Source organism: Antechinus flavipes, chromosome 1, assembly GCF_016432865.1.
Source record: "Antechinus flavipes isolate AdamAnt ecotype Samford, QLD, Australia chromosome 1, AdamAnt_v2, whole genome shotgun sequence".
NCBI lineage: Eukaryota > Metazoa > Chordata > Mammalia > Dasyuromorphia > Dasyuridae > Antechinus > Antechinus flavipes.
Genome location: NC_067398.1, coordinates 724,716,709 through 724,739,420, shown reverse-complemented (window position 1 = coordinate 724,739,420; position 22,712 = coordinate 724,716,709). Strand labels below are relative to the sequence as shown.

General features: G+C 40.9%; 1 protein-coding gene across 1 annotated transcript; it reads right to left on the bottom strand.

Moving 5' to 3' along the window:
• Positions 1-207: 207 nt before the first annotated feature.
• Positions 208-15,910, bottom strand: LOC127545817 (zinc finger protein 883-like). Its single transcript, XM_051973323.1, has 6 exons — positions 15,554-15,910; positions 14,569-14,695; positions 13,904-13,999; positions 7,520-9,120; positions 2,474-2,584; positions 208-957 (listed from the first exon to the last, which is right to left on the bottom strand). The coding sequence occupies exons 1-4, from the start codon at positions 15,566-15,568 to the stop codon at positions 7,685-7,687; spliced, it is 1,674 nt and encodes a 557-aa protein (XP_051829283.1). The 5' UTR covers positions 15,569-15,910; the 3' UTR covers positions 208-957; positions 2,474-2,584; positions 7,520-7,684.
• Positions 15,911-22,712: the final 6,802 nt, after the last annotated feature.

Sequence of the window (22,712 nt, the reverse complement as noted above, 5' to 3'; positions counted from 1 at the left end):
TCAGAAAAACCTGTTAAGACTTATATGAACTGATACAAAGTGAAATGAACAGAATCAGGAAAACACTGTACACAAAATTAGTAACATTGTGTGATCAACCATGAATGACTCAGCTCTCTTTAGCAACACAACGATCCAAGACAAGTACAAAGGATTCAGGAAGGAAAATGCTGTTTACATCCAAATAAAGAACCAATGGACTATGAATGCAGATTGAAGCATACTTTTTTCACTTTATTTTTTTTTTTTTTTCACAACTGTGATTAATATGGAAATAGGTTTTACATGATAGTACATGCATAATCTATTTTAAATTATCAAGCATTTTAGGAAGAGGGGAGAAGAGGGAGGGAGAAAAATTTAAAACTCAAAACCTGAGTTGTGAAATGATCCAACCATAGTTTGGATATAATAAGCATTTGTGCCCACTGTGGCACAGCATCTTATGATGAAGATAATTTGGAACTTTGTCCAAATGGGTATAAAACTGTGCATGTCCTTTGATCCAGCAGTGTCTCTGCTGGGTTTGTATCCCAAAGAGAGCATAAAAAAGGGAAAAGGATACACATGTGCAAAAATGTTTGTAGCAGCTCTCTTTGTGGTGGCAAGAAATTAGAAAATGAGTGGATGCCTATCAAGTGGGCAATGGATGAAGAAATTATGTGTATGTAATAAATATTAGTGGTCCATGAGAAATGATGAGCAGGCTGATTTCAAAAAATCCTGGAAAGACTTACATGAACTGATGCTCATGAAGTGAGCAACTGTGCCCAGTCCCATCTTATCTCTTCTCAGAAATGCAGTGATCCAAAACAATTCCAGTTGATTTGGGATGAAAAATGCCACCCACATCCAGAGAGATCTATCAGAGCATAGTATTTTTATCTCTTTTTTTTGGTCATTTGTTTCCTTCCTTTTCCTTTCTCGTAGTTTTTTTCTGTTTTGATCTCATTTTTCCTGCACGACACAACAAATACAGAAATATATTTAAATATATTGTACATATATAACATATCAGATTGTTGTGTTGGAAAGGGGAGTTAGGATGGGAAGAAGAAAAAAAACTGAAACACAAAATCTTACCAAAATGAATGCTGAAAACTATCTTTACACATATTTGGAAAAATAAAATACTATTGACTAAAAATTGCCCCTCCCCCCAAAAAAGATAAAAATAAAGCAAACACACACACAAAAAAAAAGGCTTTTTTTTTTTTTTTTTAAACCTTTCTGAGGCTTTCATACAGGGGACCAATAGAAAGAGCAGAACAACACCACCAAGCAGATAAAAACAAATGAGAAACTCTGGCAATGAGAGCTGGATGCTCTGAGAAAGAAGCATCTGTTTGTGCATTAAGAAAAGATCAAATTGGGCCAGAGGAAGAAGAGCAGAGATTAATTCCCTGCTCAGGAGCACCAGAGAGCCTTGTTAGCCTGCCCACCACAGAACGGTAATTTCTTATCTGTCCTCCTGGCCATGTGCCCAAGGCATACTGTAGACTCTCCAAGGATTTGTTAAAACGGGAGTCCTTACCAGTTCAGGTGCCATGAGTCATTCTGCCAGAAGGAACTTAAAAAGCACTAAGGGATTCCCAAGTTTTGGACAAAAAAAACAAAAGACCACAGAGAGCATTTTCCTCACCATTATCTACTGAAGACCAGGGATACAGAGAAGAAAAAGTGATTTGGGGGGCAAAGAGCTGGCTAGAAAGATGCTATCTGAAAAGAGATCAGATTTCTGGATCGTGGGTAAGAGCCAAAGAATGACAGGGACCTAGTCAGGGACATGGTACACCAGACATTGACAAGACAACTTAGATTGGTGCTTTCTGTGAGATTCCTTCTTTGCTTGGTCCTTTGTGCTTTCCTCCAGAGTGTATCTGGAGCTATTTTTCCTTTTCCTTTTGTTCCCCTAACGGTTAAGGGTGAATGGTAGAATCACATAGTGTGACATTTAGTTTTGGGCCACTTTTTGCCTGTTTCCTTTTCTGAGCATGAAACAGAAATTAGAGTTCCTCAGAAACTTCATTCCAAGATATGACTGTAGTTACTGTAGCAGATGGAAGAGGAAAGACCTAATCAAAGAAGAGAACAGAGACCCAACTGCCCAGCTCAGTCCTTGGGAAAACCAGCAGACTAGGGCTTCTCCTGAAATGAAGGCACTTCCCCATGCGGAGCAATCTGTAAGGAAGTCTGGCCTGCCTGAGAATCCATCTCCTCATCAGTGAACAGCTGTCATCATCCTGCTTTTTTTAGTTCAACACAGCTGCTTGGAGCTCCCAACGTGCCCAAAATTTCCTGAATTGACTCTGAACTTGAAAGTCTACCTCTGTACTTCCCCAATATTTTAAGGAAATGACTTTTGAGACCTAGACCTCATCAGCCTTCTCTGATATGGCTCAGAAGTTCTCTGACTATTCAGGTTTGATGGCAAAGGGATTGCTTTTTCACCAGCCCTTCAAAACATGTTTACCTGCTGAGAGAATCTTGAGTGTTTTATATTTCCATATCTTGGGCTCCTGTGAATCCTTTGCATCTTAGACATTTTCTAAGAAGTGATGATGAAATAAAGGTGCTTCCATACCTGGAGAAAAAACAAAAAACAAGGCTGCATTTGGTTGAAATCTTCCAGATCTAGTCAAGAGTATTTTAAACTAGAAGAGATTTTTCTATGTGAATCACAACTACATGTGACCATTGCTATAAAGGAGGAAAGAACTGCAATAGAGACACCCAGAAGTTCATGTATAACTCCAAGAAAGGAGGAAGTTGCTAAATGTCTGTACTCTGGACAACCAAGGTTTATGCAACAAGAAAAATGAACTGGAAATCCAAATGCAAGAAGGCAAATTCAACTTCACAGAGGCCAGTAAGACTTAATGGGGTGAGAAATGTGATCCTTAGGAAAAATAAGCTCACTTAAAAGAAGCAGGCTCAGTCAAAGAGGAATAGATAGGGGAGGGGGCAGTATAAGCCATTCCCAGAAGGGATCCCACACTGTAACATGTCTAAAGAATAGTCTTCTGGTCTCTACTCCAAAGAGAAGCTCACCACTTTCTGCAGTAACCCAAAGGAGTATCGGAAAACTCTTATCCTTAGGAATGGTTTTCCCAGCACCACATCTAAAAGTGTTTTTTTGCTACAGCCATTATTCATCTGCACCTGAGGCCAAAAAACTAATTTGCCTAATCCCTCTTCTGAAAGACCAGAAGAACCAGTCCCAAGTGTAGAAGCACAAGAGGCTCCCATAGTTCCCTCTTTCCAAGTACACCCTGCACAGAAAACAAGTTTATGGAATAACACTGAGGAGCCAGAGAATATCTACAAGAAAGCTTGCAGAATGGTGAAGGGCCTTGAATTCATGTCACGTGGTGATTAGTTGATGAGCTAGAAGGCTTGGCCAAAGGCACAATGGATAGAGCTCTAAGCCTGGAGTCAGAAAGAAGTGAAGTGGAGTCCTGCCTCAGACATTTACTAGCCATGTGGTAAATCAGTAAGTCACCTAATCTGCCTGCCTCAGTTTCTTATCTGGGAAATGTGGATGCTTAAAACAAAGACTTCATAGTGTTATGGAAGGGATCAAATAATCAATGGAAAGGATTTTGTAAATCTTTAAGCTCTATGTAAAATGCTTGTTATTAATAATCAAAGGGGGATGTTAGTGATCATCAAGCACCTAAAGGGCTATGACATTATTGTTCTATTTGCCCTGAAGGGAAGAATTGAGAAAGGTTGAAACCAAAAAAATCAAATTTTGGCTTGCCGTAAAGAAAAAATTCCTAAAAATTAAAGTAGGTATTTTTAATACGGGATGGCCTAGACGGTTGCTGCCATTCTTTTCAAATCTGAGATTCTGTGACAGTGGTCAGAATTGCTGGTGATAAATTGATAAAAAATTTTAAATGCTCATATGTCTAATGGACAAATATAAATGTATGACAATCACTGCTTTAATAGCATTTGCAATCTACTCAAAGGATGCATAGAAGAGTAGATAGATCTAGGATGTTCATGTGGAGGAGGGCACCAGCAACAAGGGAAAAAATCTGGAAAACCAGCAACCAGGAATGCCTCTGGAAGGAGACACAAGCTAAAGCCTTGGAGAGAGCCAAAAGTGAAGAGGTAAATATGTGGGCATAAGGGAGAAGCCTGTGAGAGAACATGACAAGAAAGGACTGTCATATATGGGCAATGACAAGTTGATTGGTATGGCTAGAAATGTGTATATGAACTGTGAAAGGATGTGGAGAAATGGGAGGGGCAATACAGGAGAGGTTTCCTTCTCCTGGGAGAGCTTCTAGCAGAAGCTGGATGCCCACTTGCTAAGTATGTTATAGCAAAGATTCCTTTTATGCATTGGTTAAACTAGATGGCCTTTGAGGGCCCTTCCAACTCTCATTCTATGGCTATAACTGACAAATGTCCCAATTCTTTAAAAAAGAAAGAGTCGATCAGCTTAATTTCCTGTTGACAGGACCATCAATTTAAAGCTTCTCATGTTATAGATAAGGAAACTGAGACCTATCAAAGTTATGATTTGTCATAAGGTAGAAACGTTATAATTAATACTCAGGCCCTGTGACTTAGGGGTTAGAACTCTCTCTACCAGAATGCCCCTCCCAGCAAAATTCTGAAAAGTTTTGCTTAAAGAGTAGTTAGTAAACACCTAGAAAAGGAGGCAGTGAATACAAAAAGTTATCCCAGCTTCAAGAACTGTTCTTGCCAGGCTAACCTCATGTTCTTTTTGAATAGACGGTTTGACAGACTGGGGGAAATTGTAGGCACAGTTCGTCTGGATTTTAATAAAGCTTGTTATCATAGTGGAAATGATGGGGAGATGTGGTCGGCCACATGATCATACAAACAGGTGGATTTGGAACAGACCAAATGGCCAGGTCAAGAATCGTCATTAATTTCAATGCCAGCTTCAGCTGGGGGAACACCCCTGACATTTGGGCTCAATCCTGTGTTTGTTGTTTAACTGCTTTAGCAACATCTTGGATAAAGCACAAACACATGATGATCAAACATACAACTGACAAGCTGGAAAGGAGAGCCAACACACTGGGCTTCAAAAGGCCTTGGTGGGGAAGGGACATGGTTACAGAGGTCTTGAGATCTTGCTGGACTGTAAGCTCGGTATAAGTTAATGTCGTAACAGATCTGGCAGCTAAAATGCTAGATTCTCATAGGTGAAGAAGCATCACTCCAAGGCACGAAGATGTATAAGTTCTGCTGCGCTGTGTCCTGATCAGACCACAGCTAGAACAGTCTACAGTGTTCAGTTCTGGATAGCATTTCTTTGAAAGAACATTACTAAGCCCAGGAGTCTCCAGAGAAGGGCCAGGAACACAGCACATGAAGGTCAAAGAACTGAGGATGTTCAGGAAAGAATTGGGTCTTAGGGAGTAAAGCAACATGACAGCATGGCTTCAAGTACCCAAAAGGGCTGTCACACAAGAGAGAAAATCAGCTTGATCCCTTGGTTCCAAAAACAATGGGTGAACACCTCAAAGAAACTGGTGCAAGTTTGATGAAGGAAAAACTTTCTAAAATTGGATTTCTCCAGAAGTAGAATGGGTAGCCTTGGAAATAATAGGTTATGGCTCACTGGAAGCCTTGAAGAAGATACTAGGGAAGCCTGTGTCAATATTGCCGCAGTGTGATGCTAATTCAGGTCTAAATTGGACCACATGGCTTTGAAGTCCCTTCTGAGATTTCAGAATTCCACAAGGAATTTTATCTAGGCATTCAAATGCCATCATAATATATCACATGGTAAATTCATAGCACTGTTTATGGGAGAGATTTTAATAACTCATACTACCTGCCTTCATAATGCTTAGAGTCCAGCAGGTAGAGATGACAAATAGTTAACTAGAATGTAAAATAATGTACATATTAGAAAACTGGTTTTTTCAAAGGCACCAATAAACTTTTTAAATTAGACATTGACTCATTGGGAAATATGGTGGAAGAAGTATTCTAATTTTTTTAAAATTATGCTGGCAGCAACATTTAATACAGTGCCTTGCACATAGTAGACAATAAATGCTGATTGACTTCAATTGGAAAAACAATGAGTGATAGCATTAAAGTTTGGCTTTAAACGTCTTGTATGAAACTAGCAAGAGACAGAATAAGGGGATTTTTCAAGTACAGGACATTCAAAAGGGAAGGCAGGAAGATACAGGTTATATTGTTAAGACATCAAATAGTCCAGATTGGATTATCCAGAGAGCAGTGTTGTGAAGATTGGGGAGACAGAAACTGGTATTTGACTCAGAAGGAACTTAAATATTCATCAGATGAGTTTGAAAATTGAAAGATTGAAAGATGTTTTGAGCAAAATAATTAGGATTAAATTCTAAGGAAGATTAGTCTAAGGTTGGGGGGAGGGAACAGGAAATTAAAGGGATAAGAGAGAGGAAGGAAGAAAAGGGAAGCCATCACTCCAGTGGTCCAAAGGGATGATCATGAAGGCTTGCATTTAGAGAAAGACAAAGAGGTAATTCAATAGATCTTATTGAGAGTAAGTGAGAGATACAGAAGGGTTAAAGAAAAACCAGCAAGACTTACAGCATGAGAAATTGTGTGAAACAAGGTGCTAATCTGAACTTAAATTGTTAAATCATATTACAGTAGGCTAAGGTCAGGGCCATTGGGAAATAATCCATGAAGCACTGGAAGTAAATCAGATTCCCAGAATTGAAAATAGCCAGAGAATAAGTCCAAGGGAAGACAGAGAAACTATTGATAGACGTCATCTGACAGAATTTGGTGATTGAAGACAAAAGAAATGGGAATACCCATGCAAGGTCTGAAGGATGTTCAAATGTGTCCCTAAATTTAGGATAAAAATAGTAACTTAATTATGAAGGGACTGCAAATTCTTTAGAGAGAAAGACTGATCAAAAAGATACTAATCACTGTAATGCACTGAAAAGATTAATAAGAAACCTGTAGCAGTAGATCTAGATGTTTTTTCCCCCAGAAATTTAGCAGAAAAGAAGAGAAAAGAAAGCTTATTCTGGTTGGGAACACATGCAAATGGTTTAAGTCGGATAGAATAATGTTACTAATAACTGCTGGCATTTATAGAGCACATTAAAGTCTACAAATTACTTTTTACATATATATTATACCTTAATTGATCCTCACAGGTACCCCATTTTACCAATGAAGACACTTTCTCACAGTCACATAAGCTAGACATCCAGGAGTAGAATCTGAACTTTCCAGATTTAAGAAATATGAATAAGGTTCTGAAATAGGGAAGAAAGATGGCATCAAGAATGCTGGAGCATTAAGGATGCAAAAAGAGGAATCAGTTTTAGGGAAAAATGGGATACCTTTCCCCCATGACCAGGCAGTCCACCAACCACTCAATACATTAAGCGCCTATTATGTGCTAGACAGTGTACTAAGTATTGGAGATATAAAAAGACTAGAAAAGAAATAAGAAAGCAATGATGACAGAAGTTTTCTAAAGAATAAAACTGAGGGAGTAAGTTCCTACCGGATAAATACCCTCTGAGAAAATTAGGAAATTCATCTGCAATGTCTTGGCATTAGGTGAGAGAGTTGTCTGGACACTAAAAAAGAAAAGGTTTGGAATAGCTGTTGGAATTGAAAGAAGAATTTGCTTCATCTATAGTTTTTTTTAATATGCATTCTAGAATATTCAGCAAAGTGTATGACTAAAATCCTTTTGATTTTCATTATATTCGTAAACTTTTACTCCAGCATGAAGTCGCTGATGGCAAGTGAGATGTGACCTTTGGCGAAAGGCCTTTCCACATTCATGACATTCATATGGCTTCTCTCCAGTATGAATTCGTTGATGTTTGGTAAGCTGTGTCTTCTGACAAAAGGCCTTCCCACACTGTTTACATTCATAAGGTTTGTCTCCAGTGTGAATTCTCCGATGTCGAGTAAGCTGTGTTCTCCGGCTAAAGGCCTTACCACATTCATTACAGTCATAAGGTTTCTCTCCCGTATGAATTCTTTGATGTCGAGTCAGTTTTGAACTCTCTCGAAAGGCCTTTCCACATTCGTTACATTCATATGATTTCTCTCCAGTATGAATTCTGTGATGGTAAGTAAGGGAAGAGCTATGTTTGAAGGTTTTCCCACACTCGTTACATTCATATGGTTTCTCTCCAGTATGAATTCTGTGATGTGAAATAAGAGATGAACTGTGTCTAAAGGTCTTCCCACATTCATTACATTCATAAGGTTTTTCTCCAGTATGAATTCTCTGATGTCCAAGAAGTTGTATGCTTTGGCCAAAGGCCTTCCCACATTCATTACATTCATAAGGTTTCTCTCCACTATGGATCCTGAGATGGAAAGTAAGGGATGAGCAGTGTCTGAAGGTCTTCCCACATTCATTACATTTATAGGGTTTCTCTCCAGTATGAATCCTGTGATGAGAAGTAAGAGAAGAACTGTATCTAAATGTCTTCCCACATTCATTACACTCATATGCTTTCTCTCCAAGAGGCATGATTACATGATGCTCACTAAGTTGTGGGCCCCGGGAGGAGGTGCCTCCACAGTTATCAGATTTATTTTGTTTCTCTCCAGAATGAATGCTGTGATATGAAGCAATAGATAAGTTAGGGTATGTGGCTTTCCCACATTCGTCATATTCACAAAGTTTCTCTTCAATACAATTTCTTTGATATTCAATAAAGTTGGAATTAGGGTGAAAGGAATTTTCACATTCATTATGTTTGGGAAACATCTTCTTTGAACTAATTTCACTGCTTCTATTTAAGTCTGAATTGAGTGAACAGGTCTTTTTGTCTGTATCATACTTGTAGAGGTTTTTTCCTATTTGTTCTTCCTGATAAACAGAATACACTGGCTCGAGACTGAACCTTCTGCCACATTTATTACATTCATTGTCCCTGACAGTCTTCAAAAAGTTTTTCTGAATGATTTTTACTTGCTGAAAATGTATCTCTTCATTATCCTGTTTCCTTTTTAACCTGGCATTACATTCATAAGATTCATTCAACTTGGAGTCACAGGTGTCTTCTCTTGGGAGTCTTTCCAGGGATGACAGATTACTAGAAATGCCCAGTTTGGAAGTTTCAGGCCTAATGTCCCAGTCTGAAAGAAAGAAAATATGTCAATATCCTCTATTACCAGATGCCTAAGTTTTGTTATCTGGGTCTCCTCCAAAAACAATCATGATAAAGTGCCAAAAGGCAGACCAACTACATCTATTACCATATGTTTATATGGTTATTTACAATTTTAAAGGCTTTCTTAATGGTCTCAAAATAGTCTTATAAGAAAGTTGGGTCAGTTATCTCACTTTCTAAAAGAAGTTATTTTTCTAATAATCTAAATAACTCAGTGACTTATTGAGTACACCAATGTCTTTCAACTAGTTAAGAGCAGAGGGAGGAATCAAACTTGGGTCTCCTAATTTCCATTCCAGAATTCTTTTCATCATGTCATGCTGCTCATCCACTATGAGGTAAATTTATAGTGTATACAGAAATGTTTCATCAGAACTGTTGGCCATCATTAAGGATAATATGAAGAGGATTCCTCCACTGAATAAGAGGTTGGACTGGCTACCTTCTGAGGAGTCCTTATTTATTACAGCCACTATGAAAGGAAGAACAAGGAATATTATTAATAAGACTATGATTTTTCCACACACTCCTGGATCTCCATCTGATTTCAGGCTTAGGAATGGCTCTCTCCCCTGTTCTATAGGAGATACCAGCATCATGTGTCTATGTACCAGGGAAACAGTTCATGAAAAACTAGGTGGTCTAGTGGATGGAGCACTTGAACTAGCTAAAAGGAAGCTCTTAGTATGAATCTCAAACCATATACCTTATTATGTGACACTGGGCACATCACATAATCTCTCTGGGCCTCAGTTTGCTCATCTCCAAATTGAGGGGATAGGGAATGGAAATCTACAATCCTGTGATACACATGGATAAAAATGAAGACAGCCAAGTGATATAAAGGGGCACCTACTTAGGATTAAATGATTTCTCAATGCCTAAGTGAAAAAATGAGCATTGGCATGACAAAGTCTTACCACAGTGTGAAAAGCCGACATTTGAAAGGAAGGACAACTCCAAAAGTATATGGCTTTGACAGTTCTCGGACAGAGCTGTGCAGACTCATATGAAAGTGGGAAAGAGAAAGTTGGACACAGAAAAGGAATCCAAAATGAAGAGAAGATGGAAAGTGACATGAAAGGACGAGCTAGAATCACAATTCCCAAAATGCACATGGCAGAGCATGGGATCTTTTAAACTTTCGAGGGAAACATAGCAGATGTTTGTTAGTAGATTGTCTGCTAAGGGCTAGAGGTCATCAAATATTAATTTCTTTTGCAACACCTATCTTTTTGAAGCTAGTTTTCAGTGGCTGCTATGATTAAAAAAAAAAAAAGAAGGATTGCATGAAAATAAGCGTGGAACGGGAAATGAGGGTGGTAGAGTTTAATCTAATCCTTAAATTTGAGATGTATAATGCCCAATAGGTGTACACATCTCATTAGTAAGTGGCTGTAATTAAGAATAAAATAAAATTATTTTTCTTTCAATTTGTGCCCATATTCTTTTCAAACAGCAACTGAATTGTAAAAAAATCTATTTGTTTTTAAACACACTGCTTTATGAATCATGTTGGGAGAGAAAGATAAGAACAAAAGGGAAAAACTATGGGAGAGGAAAAAAAAACAGAAAAAAGAAGCGAAATATAACGTGTTGATTTACATTCAATCTCCAAAGTTCTCTTTCTGAATGCAGATGGCATTTTCTGTCCCAAATTTATTGGGATTGCTTTGGATCTAGATAGCATTCTAAGATTTACAAACACTCATCCCCTCAAATGCCCTTTGGGGTGTTACTGTTCATCATTTCAGTTAAGTCTGACCCTCTCTGACCCCATTTGGAGTTTTCTAGGCAAAGACACTAGAATGTTTACTATTTCCTTCTCTGGCTCATTTTACACATGAAAAACTGAGGCAAACAGCATTAAGGGATTTGCCCAGAGTCACAATATAGAAAGTCAGATCTGAACTCAGGAAGATGAGGTTCCAACCACGAAACCACATGAAAGCATTTGGATCTCACTTATGATTTCACTGGGTTTCAGTCTAAGCTTATCAACACTGATACTAAGGCCACCATGAACCAAGAGAGTTTAGGAAGCTCTGGGATAGGAAAGGGCCAAGAATACAGGGAAATATTAGTTGATGGATGAGGGCAGCAGAAGTCTAGACTCATTTCACTAATTAATCACCTCCATCCCATTCCAATCACTCACCAAACAGCTGCAGGACAAAATCTGCTTTAGCATAATCTTCCTAATCATCTCACAATCCAGCTTCTAGGCCTACCCTACACAACAAATTCAAAATTCCACAGGCAGGCCTTCCTAAGTTCTCTGCAGGGACCTTACCCTACCTCTCCACCTGTATATTCCATCAGTCAGGGCAACAGAGAGTTCAAATCTAGCCTCAGAAACTTCCTAGCTGTATGACCCTGGGCATTTCACTTTGCCCTGTTTGCCTCAGTTTCCTCAGCTATGAAGGCTAGAAAAAGAAATGCCCAATTACTTCTGTATCTCTGTCAAGAAACCCCCCAAAAGTGGTCATAAAATCAGAGCTAAAATGACGAAACAATATTCACCACTCCCCTGCAGAGCACCCCGATTTCCCATTCAGGTCTTCTCACTGTCTCATCCCATACAAACCAGGACTATTATTAACTCTATCACCTTTTATCATAGTTCCTCCTTCACCTGAATGATACCCTTTTCTTCCTCTTTCCATTCAGATACCTTACAGGCAGTGCTAGTGGAAGCAGAATAGAACCTTAAATCTCACAATCACTAGTAAAAGATAGGGAATTCGGGTTAGAGGCAGTTAGACACTGCTTCCAATCTTGCATCTACCTCCATGATCTAAACCCTGCAATGTCCCTCTCTCATGATATCCCCTCTTTTCACCTACCTCACTTCAGCCTAAACCTATTTACCTCCATAGCCTGACCAGCTGGCCACCTACCAGATTATCTTGTCCCAGCACATCCCCACTGCTCTGCACTCATTTTCCTCCCCTAAGTCTTCACAAAGCTAACTATATAATATCCTTTATCCCTGAAACTTTGGATCTCATGTCCAAAAGAGATTCTCTCTCATCAAAGATCCTGAGCTTCAGAAGAGCCAAGAGATGCGAGGACCTGTGCCTCGGAAGGTCTCTAATGCCTGGACACTGAGGGCTAGACTCTCTGTCTGTGCTGCACTACTACTGCCCAGAGCTGTCAAAGGGGTCTTGACGGCACGCCCAACCACGTCACTCCACCGTCCTGTGAAAAGTCTCCAAGGACATTCTGTTGCCTTGTGCAGCACCTTCACCTTTTAAACTCCTTCACAATCTGGACCCTACTTTCGTCTTGAAAGAATACGTTCTAATTGATATCCTTTCTTTTTGCATCACCTTCTATTCTCTTTTCGTCCTGCAGTCATCCCATAAGACAAAAGATTTTCTTAAGAAAAAATAAAATTCTGAAAAAATATGGCACAGACCTCTGACCTAGACAGAAGAGTAAGTGGGCTCAGGATCTCATCCTTTTTTTTTTTTTGGATCAGAAGTTCTTGGTAATTTTGACTCATTTATCTTCAAATTTTGTTGTTACTGTTTTTTCCAATTTAGATTTTTTAGAGTCACTGCATAGATTGTGTCTTGGCTTTGCTTTATATCAGTTAACATAAGTCATCCCTTGCTTTACTGTAGTCATCATTTCTTTCAGAACAATAACATTCCCATATGTTGATTAATTATAACTTGTTTTGCTACTCCCCAATCGGTGGACATCTCCTTTGTTTTTAGTTTTTTAATACTAGGGTTAAAAAAAAAGTTCTGCCCTAAAAATTCTAATGTATAGTAGAACTTTCTTATCAATGGCTTCCTTGGAGTATAAGGCCAGTAATAGATACTCAAAATCAAAAGTTATGGACTTTTTAATTATTTCATCTGAATAATTACAAACTGCTTTCAAAAATGATTGTTCACAGCTCCACCAATAATGCCTCAGTATACCTATTTTCTACAATTCCTCCAAAACTGACTTCCAATCTTGTCTTCTTTGTCAGTTTGCTTAATGTTAAGTTATTTAGTTATAGTTAAGGTATTCTCAATACCTTTACTAATATTGTATTAATGATATATTACATAGTATGTAAATAATAATTATTTCTTTTAATGTTAATATTAATCATTTATTATTTCTCATATTGTAGTTGATTTGGAGCATTTTTTCATATCTTAATAGTTTATAATTCTTTTCAGAGCAATTCATTCATATTCTTTTACTACTTATCTATCAGGGAATGGATGGCTTTTGTTCTTTTATGTATATTTATAATATATAGATAGAGATACATAGATACGTCTGTTAATTATTTATGTATCTTAAATATCAAACCTCTATCAGAAAATTTTGATACAACAACCATTGTTCTCATTTGATCACTTTTCTTTTCATAGGTGGAATCATTTTATCTATATGGAAACTTTTCAATTTCGTGTCATCAAAATTATCTACTTTATTTTTGATAAATACCTCTATCACTTATTTGGTTAAGAATATATCTTTAAAGCATAGCTGTGAAAGGTAAATGATCCATATGGCTTCTATCATTTTATGATATGATCTTTAATATTCAGGTTATGTGTCCATTTTAAATTTATTGTAAAATACAGTTTGGATGCTGGTCTAAGCAAAATTTTTACCAGATTGCTTTTTACTTTACCTACTAATTCTCATCAAATAGGGAGTTGCATTACTCTGTAATATAGTTTGAGATCTGAACTGTGGCTGCCAAGCTCATCCGTCTGGTTCCACTCACTCACCTGCACACCTGCATGTTAGGCCTTCTCCCTCTTGCGTCCAAGGTGCTTCTCCTTGTTCCAACTGGGAGATCACGTCTGGTTTGGACACAGCAAGGCCTGCTCATTGGAAGCAGAAAAGCACTGGAGTCAGAAAACAACCGAGGTAGTTTAATAACAAAACTATTCGCCAGAGAACTACAAGCCACTGCTTAAAACTCAAAGGACTTGGCGGTGCCCTAGACCCAGCCTGACCACCTTTTGTTCTAGGAGCAGCGGGACTCAGAGGAACCCACGGAGAACTCTACAAAAGTTCTCTAGGGGGGATAGTAATCACTGTGTTCCTAAGAGGGAAGTGGAAAGAACTGGCAGAGTGGATCTGAACTTGGAAAGAAAATGCCGGCTCCGGTAGGAGGATGGAGACTGCTCATATTTGGGGTTAGGCCCTAGGGCTTTAGGAGAAAACCTCAGAGCCCGGGAGGAGCGAGCAGGAGAGGTGCTACAAAGGCAACACAAGCAAGCAGCCGGCTTTCAGGAGGTCGGAACCAGCACTGTTCTACCCAAAGAAGGTAGCGCGAGAACCTGGCTTCCTTCTCAAAAATGGTCAGGAAAGCAGGACGCCAAACGCGTGACTGAGGGAGGCCCCAAAGACCCTTCGGGGGCCAGATTCTGGGTCCCGGGGTCCTTACCCAGGCAGACCAGGTTCCGGTAGTTCTCCAGCATCACCTCCCGGTAAAGCTCCTTCTGAGAAGGGCCCAGGTGCCCCCATTCCTCCCAGGAGAAGTCCACGGCCACGTCGTGGAACGTTACCGATTCCTGCAACAGCACACAACACAAGCTCACCCAAGGACCATCTCTCCCACTGACCTCTGGAAAGTGGGGTGATGGTGACAGACATAATTAGGAAGGGACCCCTCACCTCCTGAGTGCCCCATCTTATATTCATTTCTGAGTCACGGAACCAAACAATAACCCCAACGTGCTGGGCAGGATGTGTGAGCTCACTGAGGTGGGTATTCACCTTAGGCCTTCAGCTCCCCACCCGTCCCTGGCTGCCAGGCTTGGAGACTCTCTCTGTACCCACTCATAAATCAGCCAATCAATAATCAGCAAACACTTATTAAGCACCAACTGTATGCCAAGTACTGCGCTAAGTCCTAGGAATACAAAAAGGCCCCCAACAGTGCCTGCCCTCAGAGAGGAGGAGCCTATACTCTGGGGGAGGAGCCTATGCTCTGGGGGAGGAGCCTATGCTCTGGGGGAGGAGCCTATACTCTAAAGGGTGGAGCAAGGAGCGAACAAATCTACACAAAGTAAACTACAAGGGAGAAAGGGGCCACTGGGTGGTGAGGAGCGGGCCAGCAGACAGGGAGGGACCGCAGAGGGGAGTGGGAGGCGGGGCCTGGCCCACCCACGGGAGGCCCTCTGAAAACCGTGGGGCAGCGGCCCAGCAGGCTACACAAAACTCCTGGACATCCCGCCCAGCGGTCTCCGGGCACGCTCCACACCTGCCCGGTACCGTTCAGTTGGGCTTCCTGTTTGCACAGCGCCTCCAGCACCACGGACCCTTTGCTGAGCATGTGCGGGACAAAGCTTTACACGGTCCCCTGCGGGAAGGGCCCCCCTCCCCGCCCCCACTTCACTTTCCCCGACTGGACACCGGCTGTCCCGCACCTGGGGGCCCCCCATCTCCTTGCGGCTGCTCCAAATTCCGGCTTCAGGGCGGGTGAATCTGGGGAGATAAAGGGCAGGCCCGGCGCACTTCGCCTCCGCAGGCCCGCTCCTCAGGACGGCATCTCTCCGAAAAGGGAAGCGGGCGGGCTGAGTCGCAGGTCGAGTCCGGAGCCTCCGGGAGGGCACCCCAGAGGAGGGTTTTGAGGGCAGCTTCCCAGCCTTGCTGCTCTGCCCGCCCCAGACCCTGATCTGCACCGATGATTGGCTCCCAGAACGCGCCCCGGCCCGGCCCCGACCAATGGGCGAGACTCAGGGGAGGACGGCGCACGCGCAGATATCTTCCCAGCCGGCGCTCCAACTCCAGCTCCCAGTAGTCCCAAGTCTGGCCTCAACTACGAATGAGAATGAGAACGGAGGGGAAGAAGTCGCGGAGGGCGGTGCATTGAAAGGGGCAGGATAGGGCGTCTGTCGCGTAGGGGGAAGAAGTATGGCCCGGTACGGAGGGGAGGCGGAAGGGGGTGGCGGTGGTCTGTGAAACAACCTTCTGCGCATGCCCATGAACAATTCCTGGCCGCCGGCAGAGCCGAGGGGGGCGGACTCTGAAGGCGGAGTCCGCGTCATTTTGAGGAACCCCGCTGTCTTCCCTTAAAAAGGGAACCCCCTTCTTGTGTTGTTCTTTAATGTCCTCTTTTCCCTTCCATCCTGGGGCTAAACCAGTCTTCTGTACCTCCTCCCATCATAACCCGATAGAGCACTTTCCTTCCCTTCCCCCCCCAGCTTGCCGCTTTTCCCGCGGATTCTGCCTGTGTTCTGGGAGCATTGATTCGAGTCCAACTCTTCCCCAGGACATAATTCCGAGTTACTCAGGCGTGTCCGCCTCTCTGGGACCCCTCGGCGGTTTTCTGGGCCTTTCTCCTCTCCGACTCTTTACAGAGGAGGAAACTGAGGCAAGCAGGGAAGGCACTTTCCTGGAGTCGCCCAGTCAGGAAGAGTCCTGGTACCGTGCGTGGTGCCCGCTGGGCCCTGTGTACAGTTTCTTAATCGGTTGTGATGGTCAGTTCTTGGGCCCTGCGGTCCATCGATGGGCTCCCCGCTGGGGAGGCTGAGCGGGCCGAGGCACGACAGCCACGGGACCATGACGGGGTCTTCCCGGACAGACCCGGTTCTGCTCGGCAATCCGAGTTGATTTCCCCCCCCCTTTTTTTTCCCTGATTTTGTTGAGGTTGGGAAAAGGACCCCAAAAGTTTGGAGTCACAGACCAGTGTCCCAAGGTGTCTCAAAAAAATTTTCTGGCTTGAACCCAATTCCAAGTCCTGGGCAAAGTTTGTAGTAATTTTAACGCTATTAAAAGCGGGCTGAATTTCGAAAGAAATGAGCAAACTCCTAAGACAGGAGACCCTTTTATCCAGCTTTCTACCATTGACATGTTAATTCTAGGCCCAGAGGAATGGTCTCCGGGATTTGGTGATCCCTGACCAACAGATTATCTGTCTGACAGTCAGCAACAACTGAGGAGGGGTCTATTGGGAATCAGATTGTCAGAACTATAGCATTTCTAGGTTGGGTTGGGGGAGGGCTTTGGATCCGATTGCCAGAACAGAAGCCCTCCAAAGTCATCCTTGTATTTTCCTAGAAGATCTACTCCGTCAGTTTCTCCCTTCTGTTCTGAATATGTAAAAAATGAATGTACATGCATAACCTAAGATAAATAAAATGTAAAAAAGGAAAGGTTGCTTTAAAGTACATTAAGCAACCTAGGGACAAAATATGTCTAAAAAAGGGACTCATTGTTCCCTCTCCTGTTCCTAAGTCAGGGTTGGAGAGGTATCAGCCCCCCAGTCTGCAGCTTCTGCACCACCTGCTGTCCAGCAACTAACTGGTCACCTCCCAGTCTGTTAGCTGGGAACCACAGGCCATTGGGGAGGAGTGGGTATGCGGGGAGGAGCACGATGGCGGGGAGGAGCACGATGCCGGGCAGTCCCCTTCTGCTGATGTGGACCTATCTGCTTAGTCTCAGTCTGAACGCTGCCCTCCTCCTGGATCCCTTGTTGATCTCTAGTGATCGACCCATCCGCGTTGCTACCTTGACATATTTTTAATAAACAATTTAATTCTCTTTTTTCCCCTGAGTTTTGCCTTATTAATCATTAATAGACAAAGAATTTTCTTTTGTTACCTCTATTTATAACCTGGACGGTGCACGCGGACCGTGTCAGGAACTGGATCACTTCCTTTTGAAGAAGATTCTGAAGATTCCCCAGCAGAAGAAGGTACCAGACCCTGAGGTCCTTTCTCGAACTAAAGTGCCTAGCATTCCACGCTGCCTCAGAGGGCGCAGCTCCATTGGGCGGCCACCTTGCTCCCCAATGCCCAATGGATGCTCCATTTAATGGAGACAGGGAGGCCCTCACCAGGTAGTCAGAAAAAGCCATCCAAGGAAACTCTCAAGGTCTCTCTGAAGAACTTAGGAACTGATTGTATGACATGGCAGACTCTGGCCCAGGACCTCCCAGCATGGCCTGCGGTCCTCAGAGAAGGGGCCGGGCTCTGTGAGTGAAGAGGAATTAGTTGGGAAGAAGCAGGAGGTGCACAACGTGGGAGAAGCCCCAGACATGTTCACAGGAACGACTTGTGGCCGACCTGTGGCCGAGCACTCCGAGCTCCTCTTGTCCTGATCTGCCACAGTCGGAACCACGGTAAGGCGTCTAACAATGGTGACATCATTTTAGTTCTCTTCTAGAAGGAAGGACAGCATCCGGCGGCCAACAAGTCACAATCTCCCGCATCCAATCAGCGACAAGTCTTATCATTTCTACCTTCACTTCTCTTATATATCTTCTCTGACATCACTACAAACTCTAGTGCAACCATTCATTCCCCTGTATGTATGATTATGTACTATATTTTCTTATCCAATCTGGTACTCTCCTTGAGTTTCTCTATCCACAGTTAAAGGATTGAATTAGGCTTACATTTTCTTCCACATCTCTAATAATGATTTTTTTCCCCCTGAATTTTGTGTTTTTTCTCCTCCCTTTTTTAGACATAAAAAAGCCTGGACTGTGGGATGGGCTTTCGGTTGATCCCTCTGCCCCAACCCTCCTCATTCCAGTCCACTACCCACTGAGCCATCAGATTACCTTTCCTAAATACTCCTCAGCCCTATTTGTTAAACTTCAGTGGCTCCTGGTACCTCCAGAATCAAATTGAAAATCCTCTGGTTTTTAAAGTGCCTCTTAACCTGCCCTTTTCTCCTTTTCTGGTCTTCTTATGCCTCACCACTCTCCATAGGCTCTTCATCCAATAATACTGCCTTGCTCTTCCTCATACAGTACACTTTTGTTATTTCTCCCCATAAAATGTGCTTCTTGAAGCAGGGAGTCCATTTTTTTTTCTGGGTGGTTTTTGTTTTGTTATATATTTTTAATCCTTAGCACTTAGCACAGTTCTTGACAGAGTTGATATTTATAAATGCTTCCTTTTACCTCTTGTTTCCATCTTCTTAATTGTTTTGACTCAGCATTAATTAGGTTTCATGTATAATTTTTAATATTTGTTTTGAGTGTATTTGTTGTTTCTAATTTTTTAATGTATATTTAGTTTATTAGGCTATTCCTTTTCTATTTTGTTAATGTATGTTCTTATGGCTATAATTTTTCCCCAACCACTATTTTAGCTGCATCCAAAAATTTTGGTTATATATATTTTGCCTATATATATATGTGTGTATATAAAAATATACACATATATATATATCCCTAACTTTTACACAATTATTCCTTCTATGATTTATTTTTTGCATAGTCATTATTTTGAATGTCATTATTGCATCTCCATTTAGGTCTGTGTCTTTTGTTGTGCTTCCTGACCAATAACTATTTTTATTGCATTATTCTCTATAAATGATTTATTTGGTATTTTCTGTGTGAATTTATCTTCATTACTTCTTTGTCTTAAAATATGATCAATATTTTTTGAAAGTTCCACGTGGCCAAGGGCAGCTAGGTGGCACAGTGGATAGAGCACCAGCCCTGAAGTCAGGAAGACCTGAGTTCAAATGTGATCTCAAACACCTAACACCTTAGGAAGTGTTGTGTCACTTAGCCCCAATTGCCTCAGAAAAAAAAGAAAGAAAAAAAAGTTCCACATATTTAAAAAACATTCTTTATTGTTCCCATTAAGAAGATTCCACAAATATAATTGTTCTGTAAGAAATGACCAGCAGGATGAATACAGAGAGGTTTGGAGAGACTTACATGAACATGAGTGAAATGAGCAGAATCAGAGATTATTATACACTTCAACAACGATACTGTATGAGGATGTATTCTGATGGAAGTGGATCTCTTTGACAAAGAGAAGATCTAATTCAGTTCCAGCTGATCAATGATGGACAGAAGCAGCTACACCCAAAGAAGGAACACTGAGAAATGAGTGTAAACTGTTTACATTTTTATTTTTCTTCCCAGGTTATTTATACCTTTTGAATCCAATTCTCCCTGTGCAACAAGAGAACTGTTCGGTTCTGCAAACATATATTGTATCTAGGATATACTGCAACATATTTAACATGTATAGGACTGCTTGCCATCTAGGGGAGGGGGTAGAGGGAGGGAAGGGAAAAGTCAGAACAGAAGTGAGTGCAAGGAATAATGTTGTAAAAATTATCCAGGCATATGTTCTGTCAATAAAAAGTTATAATAATAAAAAAAAAAGATGAACAGTAATAATCATAATCTTAAAAAAAAGAAAGAAAGTAAGGGATGCTCTATGAGTGAAAGTCTTCCTACATTCGTTTTCTCTCCAGTATGGATTCCCTGGTGTCTGCTAAGTTCTGTGCTCTGGTGGAAGGCCTTCCCACACTCATTACATTCATAAGGCTTCTCTCCAGTGTGAATCTCTGGTGTTCAGTGAGACGTTTGCTTCGGCAGAAAGCTTTGCTGCATTTATTACATTCATAAGGTTTTTCTCCACTGTAAGTTCTGTGATGTGATATAAGAGATGACCTGTGACTGAAAGCTTTTCCACAGTCCTTACATTTATAAGATTTCTCTCCAGTATGGATTCTCTGATGCTCAGTAAGTCCTGAACTCCAGCGGAAGGACTTTCCATATTCATTACATTCATAAGGCTTGTTTTCAGTAGGAACTCTTATATCTTCATTACCTTTCTGGGGTTGCTCTGCACTATGGATTGTTTGAAGGGAAGTAACAGAGATTTCTGGTCAATGGTTTTCCTACATTCATTATATTTATAAATTTATTGTAGTCAACAGTATGTGAATTACAATTGAAAGATTTCTTACTTTCATCATAATTAGAAAGTATTTTCTTTGAGCAGATCCTGTTACATTTACTTGAGTCTGAATACATTCTGAAACTCTATCACAAGGATGAATTCTCTTTTTTAGAGATGTTCTCTGTCATAGAAAAAGAACTGGACCTAAATGAAAGATTCTGCCATATTGCTTATGTTTATGACCTCTCACTTAATTGGAAATTTTCCTTTTCATGGTCTGTTCTTGCATAGGATATTCTTCCTTATTGATCTGCTGCCTCCATAAAGTGGCATCACACTTTCCCAATATAGTGACACAGAGACCATTTCTCATGGGTCTTTTCTGAGATGATGCAATATTCAGTTCTGAATCTGACTCTTTGGTTTCAAGTCTACTCTTCCAATCTGAAAGAAATTAAAAAAAAAAATAAGTATTCCTTTGTTCAGCATTCCTATTTTCTCCACCTGGAAAAATCTACTATTAAATTTTAAAACACAGAAATAACATTTTATTCTTTATGTTATTTCTAGTTCTGTAAGACCTTTTGCACTGATTCTTACAATTTTGTGAGTGGAACAGGTCTTAGATTGTTTTCCAAATAGGAAAAGTCACAAAGTAGTTTAGTGATTTGCTCATATTCACACTGCTAATAAGTGCAGTGTTTCTTTCCCTATACCCTAAATTGCTTTGTCTAACAAACAGGCAACAAACTCAGTTCCATCCTTAAGCAACTATCATGTGGATTATCAGTTTGGCAGGTGACAAGAGTGCAAATGAAATGAAACAATGTCTGTTCTTGGGAAGCTTATATTCTAGTGAGGAATAGAGAATACTTATCTGTACAGATAAGTACATATAAAGTAAAAGTAATTTCAAGGAGAAAGAAAAACAAGGGAATAATATGGTCAGACTTGTTCTTTAGGAAGATGATTTTGGCAGCTGTATGGAAGCTGGATTAGGGAGTGGACAGGTTCAGCAGAGGGAGCAAGAAATCTTGAGGGTTCATCTAGTCCATCCCCCTCATTATACAAATGAGAAAATTGAGAACAAATGAGGTTAAATGACTTGGTTAGGATCACAGAGATAGTAAATAGAAGCATTGGGATTTGGATCTGAGTCTTTTAACTTGAAACCCATTGTTTTTACCCTATATCATGTTGTCTCTCCAGTGGACACACACAACAATTTACCACGTTTGTTCTTGAGGAAAAAAAATGGAAAGACCTTAGCTTGACAAAAGCAGTGAAGTAATGCAGAATTAGTGGAACGGTAAGACAAAAACAGTAGTTACTAATGATTTGATGTCAACTTGGAAGTTTCCCAGTAGGTTACTCTGGAAATATGTCCTTGGTCTATGTTCCTCATCATTTTTATTAATGATTTGGATAATAATGGATGAATAGACAGATAATATAAAGCTTAGAAGGATGTCAGATTAAGCCTGCAAAGAATCTTCATAGGCAAGAATACCCATCACATGGAACATGAATTAATTTAAAGGGAATAACAAAGTCTTGCATTTGGATCCAAATAATCCGCTTCACAGTTACAAGGAGAGGTAAGCATGATTAAAGAGGTTTGCCTAAATAAAGGTCTGGGGATTAGAAGTGGATTAAAAGATTAATGTATTAGAAGATTAATAAGACTCCGTGGCCACCAAGAAAGCTAATATAAGCACAGGTTGTGTTCAAAGAGCCAGAGCTTTCAGTGTTAGAGTGTGATAGCAGTGGTCTGCTCTGACCAGGATTACTGCGATCAATTAGGGGTGTTTACATTTTCGGAGAACACGGAGAAGCCAAAAAGTTCTGTGAGAGACAACTGCAATGGTGAAGGACCTCATTTTAGTAGCAGTCTCCATTTTTGAACAGCTAGACAACATTT